The sequence below is a fragment of the Corylus avellana genome, chromosome 3, assembly GCF_965113065.1.
Source record: "Corylus avellana chromosome 3, dhCorAvel1.hap1.2, whole genome shotgun sequence".
Taxonomy (NCBI): domain Eukaryota; kingdom Viridiplantae; phylum Streptophyta; class Magnoliopsida; order Fagales; family Betulaceae; genus Corylus; species Corylus avellana.
Window position 1 is genome coordinate 25,771,146 of NC_142492.1, and position 24,836 is coordinate 25,795,981.

The 24,836-nt window shown below is 34.0% G+C and overlaps 1 protein-coding gene, 1 non-coding gene and 1 pseudogene across 2 annotated transcripts; 1 reads left to right on the forward strand and 2 right to left on the reverse strand.

Annotated features, from left to right (window-relative positions):
* Positions 1-1,880: 1,880 nt before the first annotated feature.
* On the reverse strand, positions 1,881-5,496 carry LOC148587008 (uncharacterized). Its single transcript, XM_088514445.1, has 5 exons — positions 5,479-5,496; positions 4,853-4,962; positions 3,439-4,076; positions 2,603-2,705; positions 1,881-2,090 (listed from the first exon to the last, which is right to left on the reverse strand). Exons 1-5 carry the CDS (start codon positions 5,494-5,496, stop codon positions 2,048-2,050), a joined length of 912 nt encoding a protein of 303 aa, XP_088370571.1. The 3' UTR covers positions 1,881-2,047.
* A 3,235-nt stretch (positions 5,497-8,731) lies between these two features.
* On the reverse strand, positions 8,732-11,803 carry LOC132174659 (LEAF RUST 10 DISEASE-RESISTANCE LOCUS RECEPTOR-LIKE PROTEIN KINASE-like 2.5). The gene is made up of 4 exons (XR_015911725.1): positions 10,902-11,803; positions 10,777-10,818; positions 10,508-10,555; positions 8,732-9,906 (listed from the first exon to the last, which is right to left on the reverse strand). It is a non-coding gene; the product is annotated as an LEAF RUST 10 DISEASE-RESISTANCE LOCUS RECEPTOR-LIKE PROTEIN KINASE-like 2.5 (transcript).
* Positions 11,804-11,987: 184 nt separating this feature from the next.
* LOC132174658 (rust resistance kinase Lr10 pseudogene) lies at positions 11,988-14,414 on the forward strand (annotated as a pseudogene).
* The last annotated feature ends 10,422 nt before the right edge of the window (positions 14,415-24,836 follow it).

Here is a 24,836-nt window from a genome sequence, read left to right on the forward strand (position 1 = left end):
AGAATTATTTTACTATAATATTTCATTTTTCCAAAAGCTACATCTCTTTAAAAATATATATTAAAAAAAATGAATAAAAAGTTTGTTTTCTAAGGGTCTCAATCGATTTAATATTTATAACAGTTCAAGGATTTAATCTCAATAAATAGGTTATGTATTAACATCGAATTGAGAGGACTTTTGAAGTAAGAGAAATATGATGTCAAGGAAAAGTACAATAACATTTATGTTGGTGATGATGGAGTTGATTGTCCTCATGATACTTGAAGTGCATGCTAATGACAATACCCGTCTCTCCCGCTCCTACTAAACTACTAAACAGGCTTCATCCTTTCGAACTTGATGCTAAGGATTTGAGTTATATCGATCGTTGCATTGAAAGCACGGTTACTAAGGATATACACTCATTTTATATTGCTAAACATCTTCTTTTATGCCTTTTTAATGACCCAATGCATCCTAAAGATTATCCCATACAATTTGGGGAGGCTTGGATGAGGTGCTATCGCCAATGTTATGTTATGGAGAAACGTTTTGGTGCCGATCATGCAATTTGTGTAGCAGAGTGCTACAAAGGGAAAATGAAGAACTTTTAAATATCTATATCTATAATCAATGAGCATCAAGTTTGGTAAGAGGTTCTCAACTACTTTTCTAGCTCTTTCTTCAAGAATATGAATACACATGCTTTTGAAGAAGGTGTTTCATAATATATACGAAATGTTTTTTTCAAACATGGTAAATGAATACTTAACATTTTTATACATTTCTAAGATAGCAATAGATGATTCATTATCAGTTTTTTTTTTTATTAGAAAATTATATTTAATCTCTTTAAATTGAAACCTCTTAAAAAAAAAAAAAAAAACCCACTGTATCATTTATGCTACTTAGCTCATTCAAACTACATTTCATTTAAATTTACATAGTCTGTTAGAATTTTGTATTAAAGTGTATGAAAAGTTGCACTTGTGATTAGAATGAGAAATTTTTTTTTACATAAAAAAATACCAAAATTACTCTTCCACCACCTTTACCTTCATTTTTTTTTTTTTGGACAGGCAAATTTTGAGCATTTCAACTTGAAATTTTGCACATGCCCCCCATCTTCTGTTGAACTTTCTACACCATCAAACAATTGTAGTTTTGAATGTGCCAAATGTCAAAAATTGACATTTGAAGGTGTCTTTGTAAAAGCGATGCCAGTTTAAGGTGTCAAGTGTAATTTTTCCTTTTAATTCTTAGTCTCCACCTTGTTATGAATTTTTCCCCACTCTCCTTGTTATCTAATATATACACAAAACTTGTCTCACTTCTTGAATTTGTATTGGTGATTTCAGGTGTCTAAGATGGTATTGTGGGTTGGTGAACAAGATCTTGAATAATTGGGTTGTATGGATAACAACTCCTACTTGTTTTACTCTTTTTATTTACGTCTCTCTTCAACTATAAAAATAAACATGTAGATTTTGTGTTTTCCTTATGGTTGTGAGAAATGAGAATAAACGACCCAAAGAACGTATTATTTCTAAGTTGGTTATGTTATTAATCTATATGTTAGTTGATTGAGACTATTTTAAATTTTTAGTTATGCGTGTTTAGATTGTGGAGATTTAGTAATTTGGATATTGAGACCCATGTTTATCTTTCTATAATATACATATATATGAGAAGTGTCTTTAAGAAGTGTTTTTTGGTTTTGGATTTTGCAAAATGAGCTTTTAGAAAGTGAAAATTGAGAAGTGCTTTTAGCGTCAGTCACAAAAGTATTTTTCTTTGGGGTTCATAAAGGAAATTTTTTTTTATAGATTGAAAAGTTTATGTGAAAAACAATTTAAAGTATTCTCAAAACGTTAAAAAATAAAAATAAAAAATAAAAAGCCTAAGCATTTGTTGGAGGGCGAAGCTAAAAACGTGTTTTGTAAACCAAACAAAACAAAAAAATCACAATGAAGAACAAATACAAGAAATTGCAACCCCATCTGTTGTACAATTGACAATATTTTTAACACCACTCGGCCTCTACTAGAAGTTGCTGGAGAAAGCTCTAGCTATGCCGGTTCTTTGCAATAGATTGCTCGGTAAGATACCTGTAACAATGCCAGCATTTGAAATAGTTGTACCAGAACATAATGAACTGACATATTCAATTCATGAAAAGTTCTGAAAAACATTATTAATATAAGATCCATTTAGAGAAGAAGCATTGCAGGTTTCCGTGATTAAAAGGAGTTGAAAGATCATCAGTCACAAATGGTCCACATAGGTCAGACGGTCGACGTATAAAAACAGGTGCTCATGGCCAAAGTGGATTCAATTGGAACATATCATGGCATCAAAGTCATAAACTATAAATATATTAGGGTTTAAGAGTCAATTATGACTCCTTTACAAAACCCTAAGAGGTGAGGTACATGAAGGGTAAGGTGAAGAACTAATTAGGCCAGGTAAGATATTAGTCAGCATTGCTATCAATCATCCACAAGAAGTGGAAAATGAAAGACAAGAGCAGCACAAACTGGAACATGAAGTAATCACATCAAAGAAAACAATCAATTTGAGTTTCATTGTTATAAAGAAGAGGAACTTGATAAGTACTTACTTGCCAATGTAGAAGCCTGCAGAATACCAAGCATTTAAAACAACAGTAAGATCTGTTTCGGAGCCGGTAGTCGGGGCTGTTTCCCCTTCAGTTTTCTCTTTCTCTGTATTCCATGAAAAATGCATAAAATATGATAAGCCCAAATCGATAGAGATAGCTAAACCATTAAAACAAGTTGGTGCAAGCATTGTATATGGAAGGACAAGTGGAGTCAAGGATCCACTTCTTATCATGGAACAAAAAGTGAAAGAGGGAAACAATAACACAAAATAATGAGATGTTGGGGACATCCGGACAATATACTATATAATTAAAAGTAAACTCATGCCAAGTTAATCAAACTAAACTACTCATTTTGAGTCCCATCAGTGTTCATCTGTTTTAAGCAAAGGATAACAACAGAAAAGCAATATTATGTCAAGAACCTTTCAATTGCACAGATGAACAAATAGAAAAAACAAAGGCAAAGTAAATTTGGGTCCAACGATTGATACAATTAGTATTAAGCAAATCAACCAAAAAGACATCAGATAAAACGAAAAATCAATCATGTTACCCCAAAGAAACAAGAAATAGAAACTAATAAATATCCAAATATATCCCGAGTTAAAATGAGCTGACAGGGGTCATCTAACTCTTCAATGAAAAAAAGAGGTCATCTCAACAGGTCAAATTTGCCGGGCAAAAGAAACTAGTAGTCACATTTCCAAATAGGAGCTTTTAACCCTGCATTCTGGCTCTTTTCATAGTAGCACCATTGACAAACCATTTTATTATCAACTAAGAGCAACTACAATTTTCATGCAAATTGTTAACTCTAGGAAAACCAGGTATACCTTCAATTATATTAGGATCACTGGAAATTCTTGTCCTCATGGAAGATAATTCCTTTTCTGCAGCTCCCATCGCTGTTTTGACAATGTCACCATCTTCAAGAGGGTAAGACTTTCCAGGAACCATTGCCACAGAATCATCAGTACAAGTCTTGCAAACAGATGTCCCACCCAAAGAGCAGCCAGGACATGAAGTGCATGGAGCCACCAAATACTGACATCCACAACATGAAGAGACAACATTTGGATGAAAAACTTGGCTAGCAGGAATAGCGCGTTCTTGGTAAGTAGAATAGGTACCCCACTGTACACCAGCACCAGAACCAGAACCAGAACCTTCACCAGAATATTGATAATTCCAACCACCAAATTGATGAAGCTGCTCCAAAATCTTTTGCCTCTTCTCCTCAAGCTCATTATATAGGTTGAGTAACTTGTTATAATCCTCTGCACCATGAGAATATGAATAGCCTTCACCAGCATCTTCCATATTTTGCTTGTGTAGATTATTTGATGAATCTACACAAGGCTCAGCTGCACATGAATCTCCACAGTGATTTTCTTTAACATGTGAAATATTACTAGTCTCTCCCAAGTCTATTGCTGTACTTGATGAAACATTGCTCTTCTCTTCTGCATCCCTAATTATTACAAAACAAAAGAGAAGGTAATAAACTTACATTAGAAAAAGAAAAAAATAATAAGCCATAGAAAAACAACTCTTGTTTGCAATGCAGGAACTAAAAGATTGTAAGGATTTGGTTTTGAGCTTATGCATGCTCACATGATCTGTTAGCAACTATTGTTGGTTAATTTTGAGTCTTCAATGGTTTCTTTTTTTTAATAAGTAATTCAATCTTATTAGAAGGCACAAAGGGACGCAATTTAAGCACACAATGACAAGGAGTATACAAGAGAGTCATCCAATAAGGGAGAAGAGGAAGAACACAAATCTATAAATTTGTGAAAATTAGAAAAATGAGAACTGTTGAGAGAAAACATCCACCCATAAAGTTTTTAAACACCAAACTTTTAGCTCCATCATGGTTCTCTCACAATCTTCAAAATTCTTAGTATTGCGTTCTCTCCAAATGCACCACATCAAACAAAGAGGAATCATCTTCTATACATCAATACGATGGCTACCAAATTGGCCTCTCCAACTAACCACCAACTCCACCACATGTTGAGGCATGACCCACTCTATCCCAAAAAGACTGAAAACTGAATAAGCTAAATGACAAGGGTTTGTGAGTTTGTGTTGTGGCCATGGATGCCATCGATGTTTTGGAGATTTTCAGCCGGCAGAAATAATTTTATTATTTTTCATTCTAAATATAAACATTTCCAAAACTTCTATAGAAAAAAAGATAATATAGTAGATGAGGAATTAGATCTGGCACAGTTATATACTAACCTTCTAGCCTCATGACTTTCACTAACATCAGCAGATGCATCTTCCCCAGTGCCACCAACAGCTTTTCCTCCCTCAACCGAAGTATTGCAACTTTTTTTGCTGTGCATTATCTGGAAAAGGAAGTGATTGGAAAGATTATAATGTTATACAATTAAGTTGGAGGTGAAATTCAACAGCATGAGAATTTTTGAGAAGCATATGCATATGATCAAATATCTTTTTTTTTTTTCCTTTTTTTTTTTTTTTTTTTATTTATTTTTTTTTTTTTATAAGTAATTGGCCCAAGGAGAGGGAGACGTATATGTGTATGATCAAATATCAGTTACCATTGTACATAAAAAGCCAAGAAAAGAGTAAGTTCTCCAATACAAAATATATTTCCACACTTCTTTGTTCTGAATATTTTTCAATGTCATCAATGAGTATCTACTTTTCATTTTTTCTTTTTGTTTTGACTTTGATCAATCATTCTTTTTCCTTCATTATAGCTACAGGGTGCGAGTGTGTGCCCGTTCGCGTGCACTTGCTAAGTAGCCTTCAGCGTGTTACGTTCTCTGAAACACAAGAAAGATGGTAACCAATTAGAACCAAGTGTAATTTGCTCTGTCCGAAATTCACCAGAATACTTTCTGCATCATTGCCATCGTTTTGACACCCATAAATCCCAAGAACCACATGCACACCACCAGACTAACAAGTTATAATATTAGTTCTTCATCTACTCATCCTTAACTTTATACTTCCTTTAGGGCAAAATGGGCCTAAAGGAAGAAAAGGACAAAATGGGTTTTGGAGTCTGTAATAGAGGATAAAATTGGAAGAAAATGGGTTAATATGTCACGTGAGGAAGTACGTGAGGCGAGTTCCATCCATTTAGACTGAAAAATTTAACGGAAGGTTTTAAATTGAAATTTTTTGAAACTTAAGGGGAGTACATTGCCAATTTTTAAACTTTGAGGTTCAAATTGAAAAACCACTGAAACTTTATAGGGGTACAATGCATTTTTCCCAAAAAGATTTGTAGATATGTAAGCCATTTTATTATTATTATTATTATTATTATTATTATTAGTTGATTAGTTTCATGTCCTTTGGTTTTTGAAATATTGCCCATTTTTCAATATTGGTGTTGTTGATCACTTGTTGGAATTTCTTGCTTTTGTTGAATCAAACGTACTGGATAAGTATAGCATTTCGAATCGTACATTTTTTAAAAAGTCATGCATTGCCTGTAATTTGAAAATGCATATTTAATTTTTTATATTTTTAAATTGCAATTGCATTTCCAAATGATATATTTTCTGTAATTAGATTTAAAATCACACTTTTGGTATGTAAAATCCTACCACCTAAATCATGTTGGTAGAATTATATGCTCTCCGAAAACAAAAATTCTAAATAATCCATTTATAAGTGGATTTCAAAACTTGCAAAGCGGATTCTATCTCTCAACACCTACAACACATGGAGACCAAAGCCTTACAAATGCATTCGCTTTACACAAACCCTGTTTTTAGTACCCTGGAATGAATTTGCTTGCTCTTACCAATCACAACCATATATACTAGCAGCTCCAGTCGAGAGGCTACCAAATGGGAAAGCTCTCGCCTTGATTTCTGTATCCTCTGATTTCATGAAGAAGGTTAAAGGCTTTTTCAGATTTCAAACTTCTAGCACAACCATGAACAATTGTATTGTACGAAATAAAACTCTTCCCAAGCAGCATCAAAAGCTTCCAAGCATCTTCCATTATGTCAGGCCGTGCATATATGCTAATAAGAGAATTTCAAGACAAATTGGCGCATAAAAAAAAGGTCCTTGATCATTTTAAATAGAAGTTCCAAACTTCCTTATAATTCCCTTCACTTTCAACATATGCTCTGATACATATCTAGACATGAAATTTTGATCTACCATCCGATTGAGCACTTTCCTTGAATCACAACAAATTTATTCGCCACACACGCAAGCATTAAAGCCAACCCCACCAGAGTAACCCAAGAATGCAATTATTGCCCAAGGGACAACAATTCTGACTCCACCCAAGCTGATAAAAATGCACTTAGAGTAAACCAATTAAGATCGTACCTAACCACTCAAAATTGTATCCAAATGAAAATCTTTTGCCTTTCTTAATTGGGTACCCCAAATGCAAAGTCCAAGTAACCTCATTCTTCTCTGGTGTTTTCTCAAGCATGTTATATGCTAAAATTTAAATATTGTCACAAGCATATTAAGCAATGCACACCCAACACATACATCAGATCCAAAGCTTTTTGGGGTGACTTTAAACATTAATTAACCATTGTTTAAACACTCTATACTTCCAAAGCTTTGAAAACACAGTTGCTCGATTAGCTTCTTCTCTTCAACGTTTAAAACAAAAACTTATGAATTGTGATATGCCAATTTTACAAAGCAGGGGATGAGAAGGATAGCACCATACCTTCTCAAACTGAAACTGAATTCATTGGTTAAATATGAGAAAATAGACTTCAAACAAAAGAAATGATGTAATAAGCCAAGTTATCATAAATCAAAGGAACTGATCTTATTTACTACACATAAACATCAAGCATCTTTGTGCTATCAAATATAGAGCAGAACACTAATTACCTGTAGCACCCCAGATTTTTAAAGTCTTATTTTAGAGATATTAATTTGATGCTATTAATGTTCATATTAGGTAATGACATTTACTTTGAGGTTGAGATATTTATTGATGATATTAGGTAATAATATTTATTCTTGAGGAACTTATTAGATCTTATGAATATTATTGGAATGAATATTGATTTGAGGTTATTATATCATGATGATGATTTTATATTGATTATTTTATTGGGAGATTTAAGAGATATGATAATTGATGATTGATTGGTATAATTTGGAGTATGATTGTAATAATTGGTGATATAATAAGATAGTATATGGTAGGTATAAGGATGGTAGAATAAGAAGGTAGAATAGTATATGGTTGGTGAAATAGTATAGGGTTGGTGGAATAGTGTAGGGTTGGTGAAATAGTATAGGGTTGGTGGAATAGTGTAGGGTTGGTGGAATAGTATAGGGTTGGTGAAATAGTGTAGGGTTGGTGGAATAGTATTTGATTTTCTCCTATAAATAGAGCTCTTCTCCTTCAGAATTTTCACCACTCATCTCCTCTCCCATCTCTTGCATATATTCTTCATTCTTCCGCTTTTTACTCGGTCTTTCTTCTTTCTAAGAGTGTTTACTCAGAACAGAGAGAGAAAGGGCGAGACCAAGCGCTACAAGAAAGAAAGAACACAAGAGAAACCGAGAGTGAGATGGGAAATTTAAGACAGAGAGCTGAAGAGGAAGAAAGAGAGTTTAGGCGAGAGAGAGAGAGAGAGAGAGAAAGAGAAAGTCAGTGAAGGGATTGTTATGGGTATGGACCAACTGCAGCAGAACGGGTTTCAAGTAATTACCTTTGATGATCCATTCATGTAATCCACTGTAAGTATTCTTACTTACTGAGTATGATATTGATATCCAATAATACGGATTTTTGTGGTTTTATAACTTGTCTAGCATTTTGCTATATATATGATTCAACAATGATTTATATTGTCGGAAATCAATTGACTCACTACTTCACAGTTTTTTGTAGTGCTTGCAGGAATGGAAAATCAAGGTAATTATGCAGTTGTGATTAGAGATTCATATTGAGATGTACAGAGATTCCAAGTTGGTTAAGTTTTGTCTAGAGTTTAGACTGTCGGATAGATCTGTATAAATGCCTTGTACGACATAGCTTTGGGTATTTTTGTATAAAGAAAAGTATTTTAACAGTATTTTTTTTGTATTGATAATTACAGTTTTTCCGCTATATGAGATGAGGTTGTTACATTACCCCTATTTAATGGGAATGTAATTGAGGAGACTCATATCACTTAATTTACATTTAAAACTGAGTTGTTTGACTTGATTCTTCTGATTGAATTGATGAGCAAGTTTGATTTGAATCCTCTCCAGCATCCCTCATGGGGCTTTCTATTGATGATAAGAAAGGCTTGGAAGGCATTTGTAAGCTTTCAACTTCTTCTTCAAGCATTTCTATGACCCTGTTCATTGAATGGCGATTACTAGGCTTCATCTGTATACACCATAAGGCGACCATGGTCATCTTCTTAACTATTTTCTTTTCCTCTTCGGTAACATCTTCCATTTCTATGTCCTTTCCGTCGTGCAATTGGTCATACACCCAAGTAGGGAAATAAATTTGGCTTGAATGGTCTGCAAATGCATTCACATTCCTTCTTCTACCCACCATTTCCATCAATAACATTCCAAAACTATAAACATCAGCTTTGTATGAAATGCCTCCAATGTTTTTGTAGAACAACTCAGGAGCTACGTATCCTAATGTCCCTCTTGCAACAGTCAAAGAGACAATGCTATCATCTACTTGATATAGTTTTGCCAAGCCAAAGTCAGAAACCTTGGGAGCAAAATTCTCATCAAGAAGAATGTTATGAGGCTTGATATCAAAGTGCAAAATCTGCATGGCACATCCTTGATGTAAATATTCAATTCCACGAGCCACTCCTAGAGCTATATTAAATATTTGGTCATAGCTTAGGAGGGTACTTTCTTCTGGGGAAAATATGTATTTATTCAGGGAGCCATTAGGCGTGGACTCATATACTAGAGCACGCTTTGATCCTTCAACACAAAAACCAATGAGTTGCACTACATTAACTGGTGAATCTTTCCAATAGTTGCAACTTCATTGATAAAATCTTGTCCATTAGTTTTGGACCTACCCAACATCTTTATAGTTACGAGTCGGCTACTTCGAAGTGTTCCTTTAAATACAGTGCCATAACCTCCTTCACCTAGTTTGTCCTTGAAATTTTTGGTCATCTTCCTAATTTCAAACTAAGAGTACCTTATTGGCATGAGGTTATTGTGGCTTTGCAAGAATTCTTCAACAACATCGTACATCGATAAATGCCTTCTATGCCATTTATATATCAAAAACGTAATCACGCAGGGAATCAACAATACAACTCTTGCTGCAAGGTATAGTCCTATGAAAGAACATTGTCAAAATAAATTATAAGAAAACAAAATGCAGATGACCTACTGTCAGCATCTTATTTATTTCATCTCAACCCACTGCCTCTCTAAATCCTCGTATAATTAATCACAAATTTTGTTTTCTTTTTCATGTGAATAATATTTTCATCTTGCCTTCATTTCAAAATATTTCATGTTTCACAGTCGAACGAATTATCTGCTAATTAAGTAAAAAGGGGGAAAAAAAAATTAAAGAAGATCAAATGAGAGATAAAAGGTTCTTACCGCCATAGGTGATCATGATTATTCCTAGTTTTCCCAAAGTGACTGCAATAAATATGAAAAATATAAATTACTTAATTAATGAAGAAAGTGACTTAAATAATTTGAAAAGTTTAAGGTCTAATAAAATCCCATAAACAACTTTCCCCTTGGCCATGCTTAAAGAATAAATAAGTACAAACGTTAGAATTTACATGTTTGGGATTTAAGTTGGGTTGAGCTAGTTTGACTATTTAATTTGCACATATATATATATGAATAGATAAATTTATGCTGCGATTGGCATTAACCCCACCCCTCACATACAAATTTTTGAGATAGAAACCTTACGATCATAGTCTGGCCCATTTTCTCCGGAATGCTCAAAAAATATGTCTTCTGCTTTGGCAAAGAAAGAATAACATCAGCATTTGAAAACTCGAAAAAAAAAATAGCATTTTTATTTTAGTTGGAAATATAGTTACAATGTATAACCAACTGTCTTTTTCTTGTAAATGCTATTAATTTTCATCTTGTTTGCACGTTGAAACTATTTCCATGCTTCACAGTTTAAGAAATGATATGCTAAAAGAAAACAAAAGAGAGATATAGGATCTTACCGATGATCTGCGGTAGCAGTGTTTTGGTAACAACTTCAATAGCTATAAAAATAAAAAAATAAAAAAATAATTGAAAGGTGAATTAAATAATTCTCTGAAACAATTTTGTGAGATAGAAACCTTACCTTTTCCAAGTATCTCGGATAGTTTAGAACTGGGATAGGGGCACTGAGCAGGGAAATTCGCGTGATTGAGGTAGCAACTGTCATCTCCTCTGAAGTTATGACACAGAACTTGCACCCATGAAAGCTTAAAACCATCGACCACTCGATCGTAAACGTCTGAACACCTAATTGGGGAACCACTATGCGACGCTTTCGGAAACATTTGCTCTATTTGGCAAGAGTCCCCCAAATCGTCTAGAGATATATAGTCGGAATATAAAACATATCGGTAGCTCTTGGAATGGAATAGAGAAGAGTTGGAGGAATTCACTCCCCCATTACTCAAGCATGTAGACGTATCCAAATAGTGATAAGAAATCATTGGCTTTTCACACTTCACCCAAACCAAACCCGTTTCTCGCATACGGACATCGTACCAACTCAAAAGGTACCTTATCGGCCGGTACTGACCACTATCACAAAGGACATATATGTTATGTGGATAACGTAAGGAATATGGATCCCCTGAACTGAAATTGTAGCGGTTTAGAAAATAGCGAGGGATGAAGGAGGTTTTGTCTTTCTTCATACCTGCGTCTACAACTCGGATTGTGTACATACCGTAATCGATTTCCCGTACGTAGTATTTTCCAGCATATAAGTATAACACTGTTTGGTTATTCTCACAGAACAGATTATACCTTTGATCTCCGCACATTGGTGGATCGCCTTCCAACCGAAACGGATAGCTTATATTCTGAATATTGCCGCAGGAAGAAGGAGGACATGTGTGATGATGACTATCCTTGGCACTGCAAACTTCATGGGCTAGGACAAGAACAACAATTAGGACCGTGAGTCCAACAGGGAAGAGCATTCCTCTAACCATGGATATGGAGATCCTAGCATAGAGTGAGAGAGCAGAGAGGCCGTTTTGAAAAAGATTTCCTGTAAATAATTTGTGGGAGGGAAAAAAATAATTGCCCTTCTGAATAAAGAAATAATTGCAGCCGTACTTTTTCAAAATGGTGTCGAAAAAACAAAATAGAAAAGCCTGCATGTTCACGTGAAGACTGGCGCTGCTGTACTCTGCTTCTCTTTTTCCATAAGCTACAGAAACCGTCCAAGAAATCTCTCTTCCGTCGGTTGCCAAACGGGACCACATTCGGATTTATTGAAAAACATTTGGGACCACAGCCGGTTCATACAGTCACCATTACTACGCAAGTCCAAGACTCTAAGTCCAAGAGAAGTTCATCCGAAATTTACTGGAGAAAGCCTAGCTATATATCTCTGGGAAGCATTCCAGAGCAGAGAGATTGGATATTTTGCTTAGAAATGGAATTCTCATGCTTCTTGTTGTTGTTTGTGGCTTTCATCATAGACCTTGGAGAATGCCAAAGTAATGGGTGTGCTGAATGGCCGTGTGGAGCTCGTGGCCCAGTCATCCGATTTCCCTTCCGGGTTAACAGTCAGCCAGAGCACTGTGGGTATCCTGGGTTTAATTTCTCCTGCACTGATACAAACGATACAGTGGTTGAGCTGCCGAATTCAGTCAAGCTTTTTGTCAAACGGATTGACTACAAATCTCATGTACTTCAATTATACGATCCAGCTCATTGTATTCCAAAGCAGCTTAGGAGACTCAATTTATCTTCCTCGCCTTTCCATTTCGAAGAAGATTCCCCTGAAGACCAGACTTCGTCTTCAGGGGAATCTTCCTCAACTGGCCTTACAGACTTTGTCTTCTTCAATTGTTCCCAAAGAGAAGTAAAATTCAGGTTTATCCGCTGTCTTAGTAGCCAAAAACACCAGGTTTATGCCTTCGATAAACGTGATGACCTCATGGACTTACCCCTATCATCTTGTACAAAGATGTATACTCTTCGATCAATTCCAAATACTAGAGTGCTCGGTGATGATGAGAAAAATCCTGAACTGAAATGGTCTAGACGAGTATGTGGACACTGTGAAGCAAGAGGCAAGAAATGCAGATCGAAGAATAATAGCACTGCATTAGAAACCGAATGCTTCCTCGAAGGTATTGTCTTCTCTCCAATTTCCACCTTTGTACTCAATTTCTTCATGTACAGTTTTCAAGCCAACGTGCATTCATTTCCACCCAAAAATAAAATAAAATGTTTGATCAACATATGCTAACTCACTGCACAGTACCTTTAGCCCTCTTGACCTCAAGAGGTCTAAATTCAGTATAACTTGGCTATTAGCAAGAAAATTTTAGGCGAAAGATATATTTTCTTTTGGAAATGTAGAATGAGAAGCTAATTATGTTAAATCTTTAACAGGTGCATTATCAAAGTTAGTGATCACGGGTGAGTTGTCTTGGTCATACAAAATTCTTTTTATTTGGGAGATGTAAACTATTGACTCACACATGTTTATTACACAGGTGTCACCTTAGGTTCATTTCTATTACTACTTGCTGTCTTTGCTCTCTACCGTTTCTATACTTATGATAAAGTAGAAAAGGAACATCAAGTGAAGATCGAGAAGTTTTTAGAAGACTACAGAAATTTCAAACCCACAAGATACTCGTATGTCGACATTAAAAAGATTACAAATCAGTTTTCTGAGAAGTTAGGTGAAGGAGCATATGGAACAGTATTCAAAGGAAAACTTTCCCATGAAATCTATGTTGCAGTGAAAATCCTCAACACTTCCAAGGGTAATGGGGAAGAATTCATAAACGAAGTTGGAACAATGGGTACAATCCATCATGTTAACGTGGTTCGCTTGGTTGGCTTCTGCGCTGATGGATTTAGACGAGCTCTAGTTTATGAATTCTTATCAAATGATTCACTAGAAAAGTTCATATCTTCAACGGATGCCAAGAATTGTATTCTTAATTTGGATAAGATGCAAGATATTGCTCTTGGGGTAGCAAAAGGAATCGAATATCTTCACCAAGGATGTGACCAACGAATCCTCCATTTTGATATTAAACCTCACAATGTTTTGCTAGACCAAAACTTCAATCCAAAAATTTCTGATTTTGGTCTTGCCAAGTTGTGTTCAAAGGATCAAAATGCAGTGTCCATGACTACAGCTAGGGGGACTATGGGTTACATTGCACCCGAAGTGTTTTCTAGAAATTTTGGGAATGTGTCTTCTAAAGCAGATATTTATAGTTTTGGAATATTGTTACTTGAAATAGCCAGAGGGAGGAAAAATGTTGACATTACAGTTGAAAATACTAGCCAAGTCTACTTTCCAGAATGGATCTATAATATTTTGGAACAAAAAGAAGACATAAGAATCTTTGTTGAAGATGATGGAGATGATAAAATTGCAAAGAAACTTGCAACTGTTGGACTCTGGTGCATCCAATGGCACCCAGTGGATCGCCCTTCTATAAAAGTTGTGGTTAAAATGTTGGAAGGAGAAGGAGATAAATTAATTATGCCTCCGAATCCCTTTGCCTCTGCTGACCATGTAAAAAATAATGCAAATATACCTACGAAACGTCAAAACCTAGAGTTGGAGGTCATCCAGAATCAAAATAATTGTATGTAAACTTAGCATATGTGATAATAATATTGGTTGCAATGATCTTGTACTCTTAAACCTTACTCATCTTGTCTCTTTTTTATTTTATTTTATTTTTATTTTTATTTTTATTTTTTTATTCTATTCAAAGCGGGAGAGGGGGAAAAGGATAAAACCTTATTCATCTTGCCAATGTAAGGACTTCAAGTTTTTTCTTGTATCAAACCTTAAAACATTTAAAAATAGATGTTGGAAAGCTAGAAAAACTATATTCAATTGTGAACCTAAATAAAGAATTATTCATTGGAGGCCTAGGGAAACCACATAATCACATCAAGAATTTCTACAACTACATTTATTTCGATTCCTTATAATGTTTAGAAAATTCAAAATTGCAAATTTGAATTGAGTACTTCTATTCGTCACCTTATTATTTAGGGGTGTACTAGTGGTTACAGTTAAGGGTTATTGCATCTAATCACAACTGCTTGAGGTGGTTAGTAGTTTTGAAATAATAGTTGGTTAGCGGTTATTGATACCTGAAACTATCTTGCATAACTGCTTTTAAGGTTGGACCTTTTGTGCCTTTTTTTTTTATTATTATTATTATTATTTTTTTGGCACACCTTGAGCTTCTTTTTAGGACCTATTTTAAATGGTTTTTGGACAATTTAGAGCCTATTTAAAATGGCATTAAACACCAAAACGATCTTTTGGTATATTATTATATTTTATATCTATTTAATATAATATATTATATTTAAGGGTAAACGATTAGCGGTTATTAAGCGTCTTCACTTACCTCTAAAATTACTAACCATAAACAAATGCGGTTAGCAGTTATTAGACAGTTAATAACCGTTTGCTTGTATACTCCTACTATTGTCCCCCTTTCATCCCCATAGCTGAGATGGTGTGGTCTCCCAACCAAAAAAACTAATCTTCAGGCATCAAATATTATGAAGACCACATCACATTAGTTGTGAAGGGATAAGAAGAGGATAATAGGAAAATGTATATATCATTACTCCAAATATTAGAACTTGTTTGGATGTGTTTTAAAAAATAGGGGAAAAAGGCCCCCTCGACTACAACTCATTTTCAAAAAACCCCCACAAAGTGACAGGTGTAACACTTTGATATATTAAACTACCATTTTTGTGGCAAAAATGCACATTTGTTAGCCTTGACCGTTAGTATGGATATTGAAACAAAATTTGGCCATAATCTTTCGAAAATACCCTCGCTTTGGCAATTGAAAAACCAAATTTATTATTTTTAATTATGAATGTAAATTTAAATTAAAAGATAAAAGAAACCAAAATTTAAGATGGTTGAACCATTCCATAAGGGGTAGTTCTGCCACCCAAATGGAAAGGGGGCGGCCCAAGTTGCTAGAAGTGGCTCGTGGCCACCCCTAGAGGGTTTGGGGTTAACCCAAGAACCACCCCTGGTCACCTCTAGGAGTGACTCGTTGGTTAACCTTGTAATACCTCTTAAATCAAAATAATTAGTTTTTACGACCATTGCAATTTAAAAATCGAACCCTTATTTTAAGTGACATTTGAAAATGTTATGGACTGAAATTTCCAAAAAAAAAAAAAAAAAAAAAACCTTTGACAGTTTGCAAATTAATTCTTCATTTTTGAAGGTTGAACGATCAAGATTTTCTTTCATCAAACATCTTCATCGAATGTTCGAAGTGTCTCCCAAACATTTGAACTTGTCTGAAAACATTTTTAGCCACCTTGGCCCTTTGAACATGGGAGGATCCTTATAAAGCCATGCTTATCTCCATAAGAATACAATTTTGTCATTTCTTCACACCAACCACCCTAGAGGAGAGAGAGGTCCTAGAGAGAGAAAATGTGGTTTTTGTGAGGCTTCATTCTTAAGAGGAGGTAACCCCTAAACCTCAATCTTGTTATTAGTATGCATGTTTTCCTTAATTGGTTTTAATCTACTGCTTTTGTTGTTTAACAAATAGCATGTGGGTTTTAAAGACATCCAAGTATATTACATTAGGATTTTTCAATAATCATGCACGGGTTAGCTAAGCTTTCAAAAAGTAATAAACTTGTTCATATTTTCAATGTTATGTCACGTAATTATGGTTTGTTGTGTCTTTTTAGTGTTGTTAAGAGTCTTGGTTAAGTTGGAAAATGGGTTTTAGAGGTCGTTTTGGGTTTCTTGTGCATTTTGACAGTCATTGAACATTTCATTGTTTCGCCGAGCATTTGATGTAGGGGTGCAAAGGCGGGCGGTTTTTAACCGCCCGCTAACCGCTAACCGCTATAACCGCCAACCGCCTAACCGCCTAACCGTTTAACCACATTAACCGCTAACCGCCTAACCGCCATAACCGCCTAGCAGTTAGCGGTTAGCGGTTATTGGGTCTACTAACCGTAACCGCTAACCGCTAACCGCCATTTTATATAATATATTTTTATAATTATACATATAACATAATCACTTGATCATTAAATCACAATTTTTTTAAAAAATAATTAAATCACAATTTGAGTATTAATATATTATCACTATAATTGATATGATTATATCATATAATCACTTAATCATTAAATCACAATTTTTTTTAAAAAAAAATTAAATCACAATTTGAGTATTAATATATTATCACTATAATTTATATGATTATATCACATGAGATTGATTATTAAATCATTTGATTATATAATAACAAAGTATACATATATAATATGACATAACTCATAAGTATACTAATTCATACTAATACAACAATTAAATATCTAGAGACTTATTTCCAGTGTATGTTATAAACCTATAAGTCTATATAAGTCTACATATGTATATGAATAATATAAATGTATAATATCAATAGTTAATCATATGATTCAATGACAATTCAAATACTTTATTCAAGACTTCAAGTGAATCATATTATTAATGTACAATGATGATATGATTCGTATAATATCAAATTAAGTAATTGACATTGGATTAAACAATGACCAATGTGTTACTTATAAACATAATTTAAGTATTAATGTATTATCATTATAATTTTAGTAATTTATATATTATCACTATAATTGATATGATTATATCACATGATGACTTGATCATTAAATCATATGATTATATAATAATAAATAATACATATATAATATGACATAACTCATAAGTCATAAGTCTACAAGTTAATCATATGATTCATGTATAATGATAATCACAATTGATTCAATTGAATTAAACAATATGTTACTTATAACTACAAGTCTACAATTTAATTAAAGCATTATTAGATACTTTAGGAATTTAGGATTTAGGATTTTGAACATTACCATTTACCATTAGATATTAAGTTCAATTCAAAGAAAAAAGATTATAAGTAAATATGATAAGAATTTAAATAATTAATCATATGAATCATATAATATAATTTAATGAGACTATATGATTATATAATATCAAATTAAGTAATTGACATTAGATTCAACAATGTGTTACTTATAATCACAATTGAAGTATTAATGTATTTTTTGAACATTTTTCAGAAAAAGAAATTTAACCATTTTTTGAAAGAAAAAAAAAAAAGAAAATTAACAATTTTGAATTATATATATATATATATATATATATATATATATATATATATATATATATATATATATAATTGCTTATAGTTATATTATATGCATATTGAATAATATAAATGTATAAGATAAATATTTAACTATATGATCCAATTACAATTCCAATACTTAATCAATTATTCATGTACAATGACAATGACAATGTGATTCATATAATATCAAATTAAGTAATTGACATTGGATTAAACAATGTGTTACTTATAACTACAATTGAAGTATTTTTGTTTGTTTGTAAGTTTATAAGATCAACATTTAATCATATGATCCAATGACAATTCAAATATTTATAGCAATTTGGCCCAATAAGATATTAAAAATACAAGAAAAAAAAATGAGGGTAAAAAAAAGCCCAAAAAAAAAGCCTAATTTTAAAAAAGCGGTTAGCGGGCGGTTATCTATTTCACTAACCGCTAACCGGCCACTAACCGCTAACCGTTAACCGCTAGGCGGTTAGCGGTTGCGGTTAGTGAAATTTACTAACCGCTAGGGCGGTTACGGTTAGCGGTTATTGCCACTAACCGCTAACCGTAACCGCCTTTGCACCCCTAATTTGATGTTTGGTCTCCTCAGCCTATGTACCCTTTTAATTTTTTTTTTTTTTGATAAAAAAAGTTATAAGGAACAGCGTAACGGTGGAAAGGGATTGAATGTTTTCTCCTTGTCAATATCTAACAATTTTTCCAACCTCTGCTTTTTCATTGAACTATCATAATTTATTGATTAAACCTTCATTATTTCGAATCAATTATGCTTATGAGTTCATTAATATTTTGAATAGCCATAGTCAATTATAATTTTCAAGGAAAATTAATGTTGAATGGTTCATTTATTATACACCACTTCAAGCGTGGATCTAGATCCTCTCCAGTATATTTTGGACTAGAGAATATTTAGTTTATTTATAAAATTTCTTCTCAAAAATTAAAAAAAAATTCATCCTAAAGTTACAAATAGGATACATGCGTATCTTACTAATAATATATATATATTATTAAAAAAATAAAAAATGAATGGGGTGATCATCCCATCTTAGCCATAGGCCACCCCATTTTAGCTATATATATATACATATATATATATATATATTATTAAAAAAATAAAAAATGAATGGGATAATCACCCCATCTTAGCCATAGGCTACCCCATTTTAGCTAAGAGTAACTTGAGCCATCCCCAATGAAAATGGCCTAACCGATCACCCCAACTTGCAGAATGGGATGACTATATTATCCCAAGAACTAAAAAAAAAAAAAAAAAAAAAAAAAAAAAAAATTATTTGCCAAGAACTTTCAAAATGAGGTGGTTGTATTACCCCTAATAAATAAATAAATAAAAAAAAAAGGGAATTTTCCGTGAAGCTTCAGTGTTATACACAGTATTGGAAACAAGAACCACATGTTGCCGACAAGAACGCTGCAGCAAACCTGCACCGTTAAAGCTATACAAGCCAGTGTTGTCGTTGTTGTCGGTGGCACTCAGTCAACAAACGTCAGAGAAACGTAACTCATTACTCAATTCACATAGCACGCTACATTGCCAAATTACAGCCATTACTCAATTCACATGGTACGCTACGTTGCCAAACCACAGCCATCCCATTTTGCAATACATTGCCAAACCTAAGGCTCTACGGTAGTTTGTGGTCAGACCTCGATCAGTGCCCTCCTGGGGCAATTGACTGGGAAAAAGACGAGTCTTTGGACGAGCCAAAACGTGTAAAAACACACATAAGCCCTCAGGTACGAAATTATCAAAATGTTTGTGTGAAGGTGAACAGAGGAAAAAAGTTGAACCCACCGTGTTTAGGGACAATATAGTAATTTTATTTGACTCTTTTCTTTAAACACGGCTTTTTTTTTTCTTTTCCTGCAACTGGTTATGTCAAGGCTCCATATAGAATACATCTCGTCAACCCATGCTTTGCCTTTGACAGCAAATAATGCAACGTTGCGTTGGGTTTGGCAACATTAGTTACCAAACAACGCACACATTGTTGTCGGTGGCACAAAGTCAACGAACACCACAGAGAAAATAACTCCAATTCACATTGGCACGAATTTGCATTGTTGTTATAAGGTTCTTTTTTTAAAAAAAAAAAAAAAAATTTAAATTTTTTTATTTTAAAGAGTTGTTATCAGTTATTTGTTCGTGTATCTTTTGTTCTTTGTTTTTCTAGGAAAGTTAATTCAAAAATAAAAATAAAAAATAAAGGAGAAAAAAAATTGGTTGAGAAAAAAAAAAAAAGTCGAAATTGTCTAGCGATATTTGGCCAAGTAGCTAATCTTTTTGACCTTATTGGTCTTGTTTGATGACTCAAGTTTATTATGGCCTCACAGTTGACCAATTTTCAACCCAAATTGACCCTCATTTTTATCCATAGTTGGCCTTGCACCACTGCCAACTGCCACCGACTCAAATTTTCTTTTGATGCTGATTTTTCTAGTTAATAGACCATTACAACATGCTTTTTGATAGGAGGCTCTAGAGTGATGATACAGTCTACAGTCGACGTGCATCAACAATGATGCACACTATATAGGCGTAAATTTTTTTTTTTTTTTTTTTATTATTTTAATTATTATTTTTTTTTTAAAAAAAAAAAATTTATGCCTGGCGTGCATCACTGTTGATGCATGCTGGCGTAAACTGTATCATCACTCGGAGGCTCTATATTCTCTTTCGAATTATTATTTTTTTCTTTTTTTCCTAGTAACACTAAAAAAAAAAACACAAATCATAGAGGAGGCGTTCTTCCCTCCTCTCCTGGTAGCAGTGGTTAGTGTCTTCGCTGTAATATCTTTTGGCTCCCGTTTCTGGTGGTTTTGGTTTAAATATAGTTTGTAGATCTAGATCTAAATCTAAGTTTTCAAACTCAGATTTACTCGTCTTCACTAACCAAGGCGTATCTTTTTGAAATGTCTATAATGTTGTGCTTCTTAATTGCTGCTGTGTTTGGGGTTTTTATTGTTTTTTAGTTTTTAGCTTTGATTTTTTTAGTTTTTTTTTTTGTCTTGGCCTTTGGGTTGATGACATGAGTTCTCTCCTGGCCTTTTGGGTTGAGGAGGAGTAGATCGGTGTGGGAGATTATCTATCACGGCTGAAATAGGTGCAAACCATGTCCTAGATCAAGTTTGCTTGGAGTAGATATGCTGCAGATGTGATTCATAACTGCATTTGTTAGCGGAAGCAAAAGACATAGATAATACTTGATTGTAAAAAATTTTGATTGAATCCATGACTTTGTAACTTCATAGCATCTGGCTATGTTTTATCAGAGGTTACTCTCTGTAATAGCTTTGTGCTATATATGTATTGTAAGACCTTTATACTTTTCATATTTTATCAATGAAATTTAATATTTCTGTTAAAAAAAAAAGGGACCATTACTACAAGACTACATTTATTCTTACTTTTTTACATAATTTTTCAATACCTATAGGTGTGGAAAAATTATTGAAAGAAGTGGGAGTAAGTGTAGTATTATTTAACTAGTATGCAAGACTTCTCACACCATTTATTTTGCTAAATGTAGGCTTAGGGCACCCTATAATAATAAATAAATTAAGAAAAAAAAAAAAAAAAACTCATTCCAAGCTTTTTTTTTAACGAACTATGATCCTCTTCAGTTTTTTAAGCATGAATTAAATGCGAAGAAAACTTTCTTAACCTTTAATTCTTGACATCTCGTTTGGGTAAGGGTACCCAATGTCGGAAAAAAAAAAAGAAGAAAAAAACTTTCGAGCATTTTTTATTCGTAGGAAGTGTAAATTAAATGCCAAGAAAACTTTCTTGACCTTTAATTCTTGGCGTCTCGTTTGGGTTGGGATACTCGAATGTCGGGAAAAAAGAAGAAGCACCTTCTAAGCCTTTTTTTAACGACAAAAAGTACAAAATAAATGCCAATAAAACTTTCTTGACGTTTAATTCCTGGTGTCTTGTTTGGGTTGAGAAGAATAGAGGGGTAAAATTGTCATTTTAAGTATTTGGACAATTTTCCCTTTTATAATACACTAACTAGGTACCTTCCATTTCATCTTCATTTCAAATGAAATGGAGAGAATCCTTTACCGGGTTGGGATATCCAGTGACATAAAGAGGACTTTTTTTTTAGCATATTTTATGCACCAAGAAAACTTCCTGTTGTTATAATTTAATACTAGACTTTCCTGGCGTGTCACATAATTAATTTGAGAAATACAAGTTAATTTCGTTCTTCATTCCGATTTTCTTTACCCATATTATCAACTCTTAGAGGTGTTCTCACTGAGTTCTACAGGGACCCCACTATGACTCGCCTGGGACCCACCTGGTCCCCGCCTAGACCCTATCGAGACACACTGGGATCAACCCAGGAACCGATAGAGACATTTTCGTAATTTAGAGTTTCATATGATTTTCCATACACACCAAATACCAAAAAATATTTTCCAACTGCTGAAAACATTTTCTGACATTGGGGACCCCACTTGATTTTCTGTACATGCCAAATACCAGAAAATGTTTTTCTAAGAAATTATTTTCCAATAAAATGTTTTTTGCCGAAAATATTTTTTGAAATCGAGTCTCAACGGATCTCAATCAAATCTTGGTAGGGTCCTAGCAGGGTTCCGGGCAAGTCCTAGGCGAGGTCCCAATTAAGTCCGATGGGGTCTTGGGCGGGTCTTGGTCAAGTCTGGCGGGGTCATGGTAAAGTCTTGGGTGAGTCCCGGCGAGGTCCCACGTAGGTCCGATCGAGTCCCGAGTGAGTCTTGTTAGGGTCTGTCAATTTGAGAATGAGATGCTCAAACTCGAAAAATTGTTTATGGCTTTTAAAAATGTAAACTATTTTCCAAAAATTAAAGAAAAATTTTCGGCCAAAAGAAAAATATTTTTTGTTGATTATTATTTTACGTCGCACCAAACATCCAAAAATACAGAAAACATTTTCCGAAAATCATTTTACGGGGAAACAAACGGATAGTGTGAATAGCGAATAGACAGATTATTATTTTTTCTCTCACTTTCTGTCTTTTACTCTTTCTCCTCTTTCTTGCACTCTCTCTCCCACACAAAATAATATTTAAAGGTAATTACCTTTTTCTCCCTTGGATAGATGGACTACACTCCATCAATATACGTCCATGAACTACCACGTTCACCATCCGATCACATCAAACTATCATTTTCTTACCAAAAACCCATTCCGTCAATCAACCTCATCAAATCGGATAAAATATTTTCTTTTAGACGTTAAATCTCTTTAAAAAATAGAAATACCCTTAAATAAAAAATATAAGTATATAAAACTTAAAAATATTAATTTAAAAATAAAAAATAGGGGTAGCTGGCATGGGAGGGGTTGGCCAATGAGCCACCCCAGAGGTGGCTGGAGGTGGCCGTGCGCCACCCCATGGGTCGGGCGTGGCGGGGCTGCTACTAGCCACCTTTAAGCTGGCTCACGTGCCGGCCCTGTAGTGTGGTGGCCTTCAGGCACTTAGCACAACATGAAGGAGATAAAGAACTCACAAAAACAAAAACAAATTAAAAAAGATTCAGAAGTAGTACTGAAATAAGAAATCATTCATAGAATGTTCCAGGACGGAAGAAGCACCAAATTAAGTCTCTTCTTTTTCTCTCTTCTACTCTCAAAATTCACTCTATACTCCATAGTTAATGCAATGATAGCTCTTTTGGAAGCTCCAAGAGCAAGAGGAGCTCCTGCTGCAATCTTCCTGTTGTAGATCTTCTTAATCTCCACCCGGATAGCTTTGTATTGCACTGCTCATGAAAACATCTGCCTCTTCCACGAAAACTTAATTGCAAATGCAATGCAGCGCTCCATATCCCCATGAAAACTTCCAGGCTTCATGAACGTGAGTTGAAATAAAAACTTCTAGGCTTCTTCCTGGTGTAGACAGAGGGTATTTTCGGAATAAAAGACGCTAAAAACCTGGTTTAGATTGGGGGTATCTTTGGAATAAAAGACCCTAAAAACCTACGTGCGGCGCATGTGGTCCTTGTTGTGTCAAAGAAGATGGAATTTTTTGACGAACGGGTTACATTAACAATTTCAGAAACTTGGTTGGAGTATATTGTCAAATTTTAAAGATTAGAGGTAGAATAAAAAAAGTAGTACAACTGCAGGGGTAAAATGTAATTTCTCCTTTATATTATAGATAAATGTATAGAGTTTGTTCAAAAATTTAGGCTTGAACTCTGTTCGGATCATACATTAAAGAATTTAATAGCATAGCTCAAACTCGAGTTGAGCCCGACTCGGCTCGAATGACATTCTTAACGAGCTTGAGTTTGTCCAAGCTTCCAAAGAGCTGAGTTTGAACACATATTTCATAGTTTGGCTCAAACTCAAGTTCGGCTCGAGTAACCATCCTCGTAAACAAGCTAGTCTTGAAACCCTAAAGCCCGACTCGACTTGGCTCAGTTACAACCCTACATGCAAATATAATCTTAAGTTCATTTCTATTAGCACTAGCAAACTTTGATCTTTATTGTATCTATAGCTATTTTAAAATAAGAATAAAAAAAAATGTTGTCACCCCTTGGTTTTATGTTTTATTTTTTATTTTTAAAAAGAAATTAGTATTTTTTTTGTTTTTATTTATTGAAGGTACTTTCATCATTGGGGGGAGTATTGATAATTTTTGGTAGTTTGAGGAGGAGGAGAGCTTGTGGACTTTCAAAAAAAAAAAACCAAGAAAAAATTGACAAGTTTTTAGAGTATAACAAAAATTTTAAGTCCACAAGATACTCGTATGTCGATATTAAAAAGGATTAGGAATTAATTGATTGAGAAGTTAGGCAAAGGAGTTTA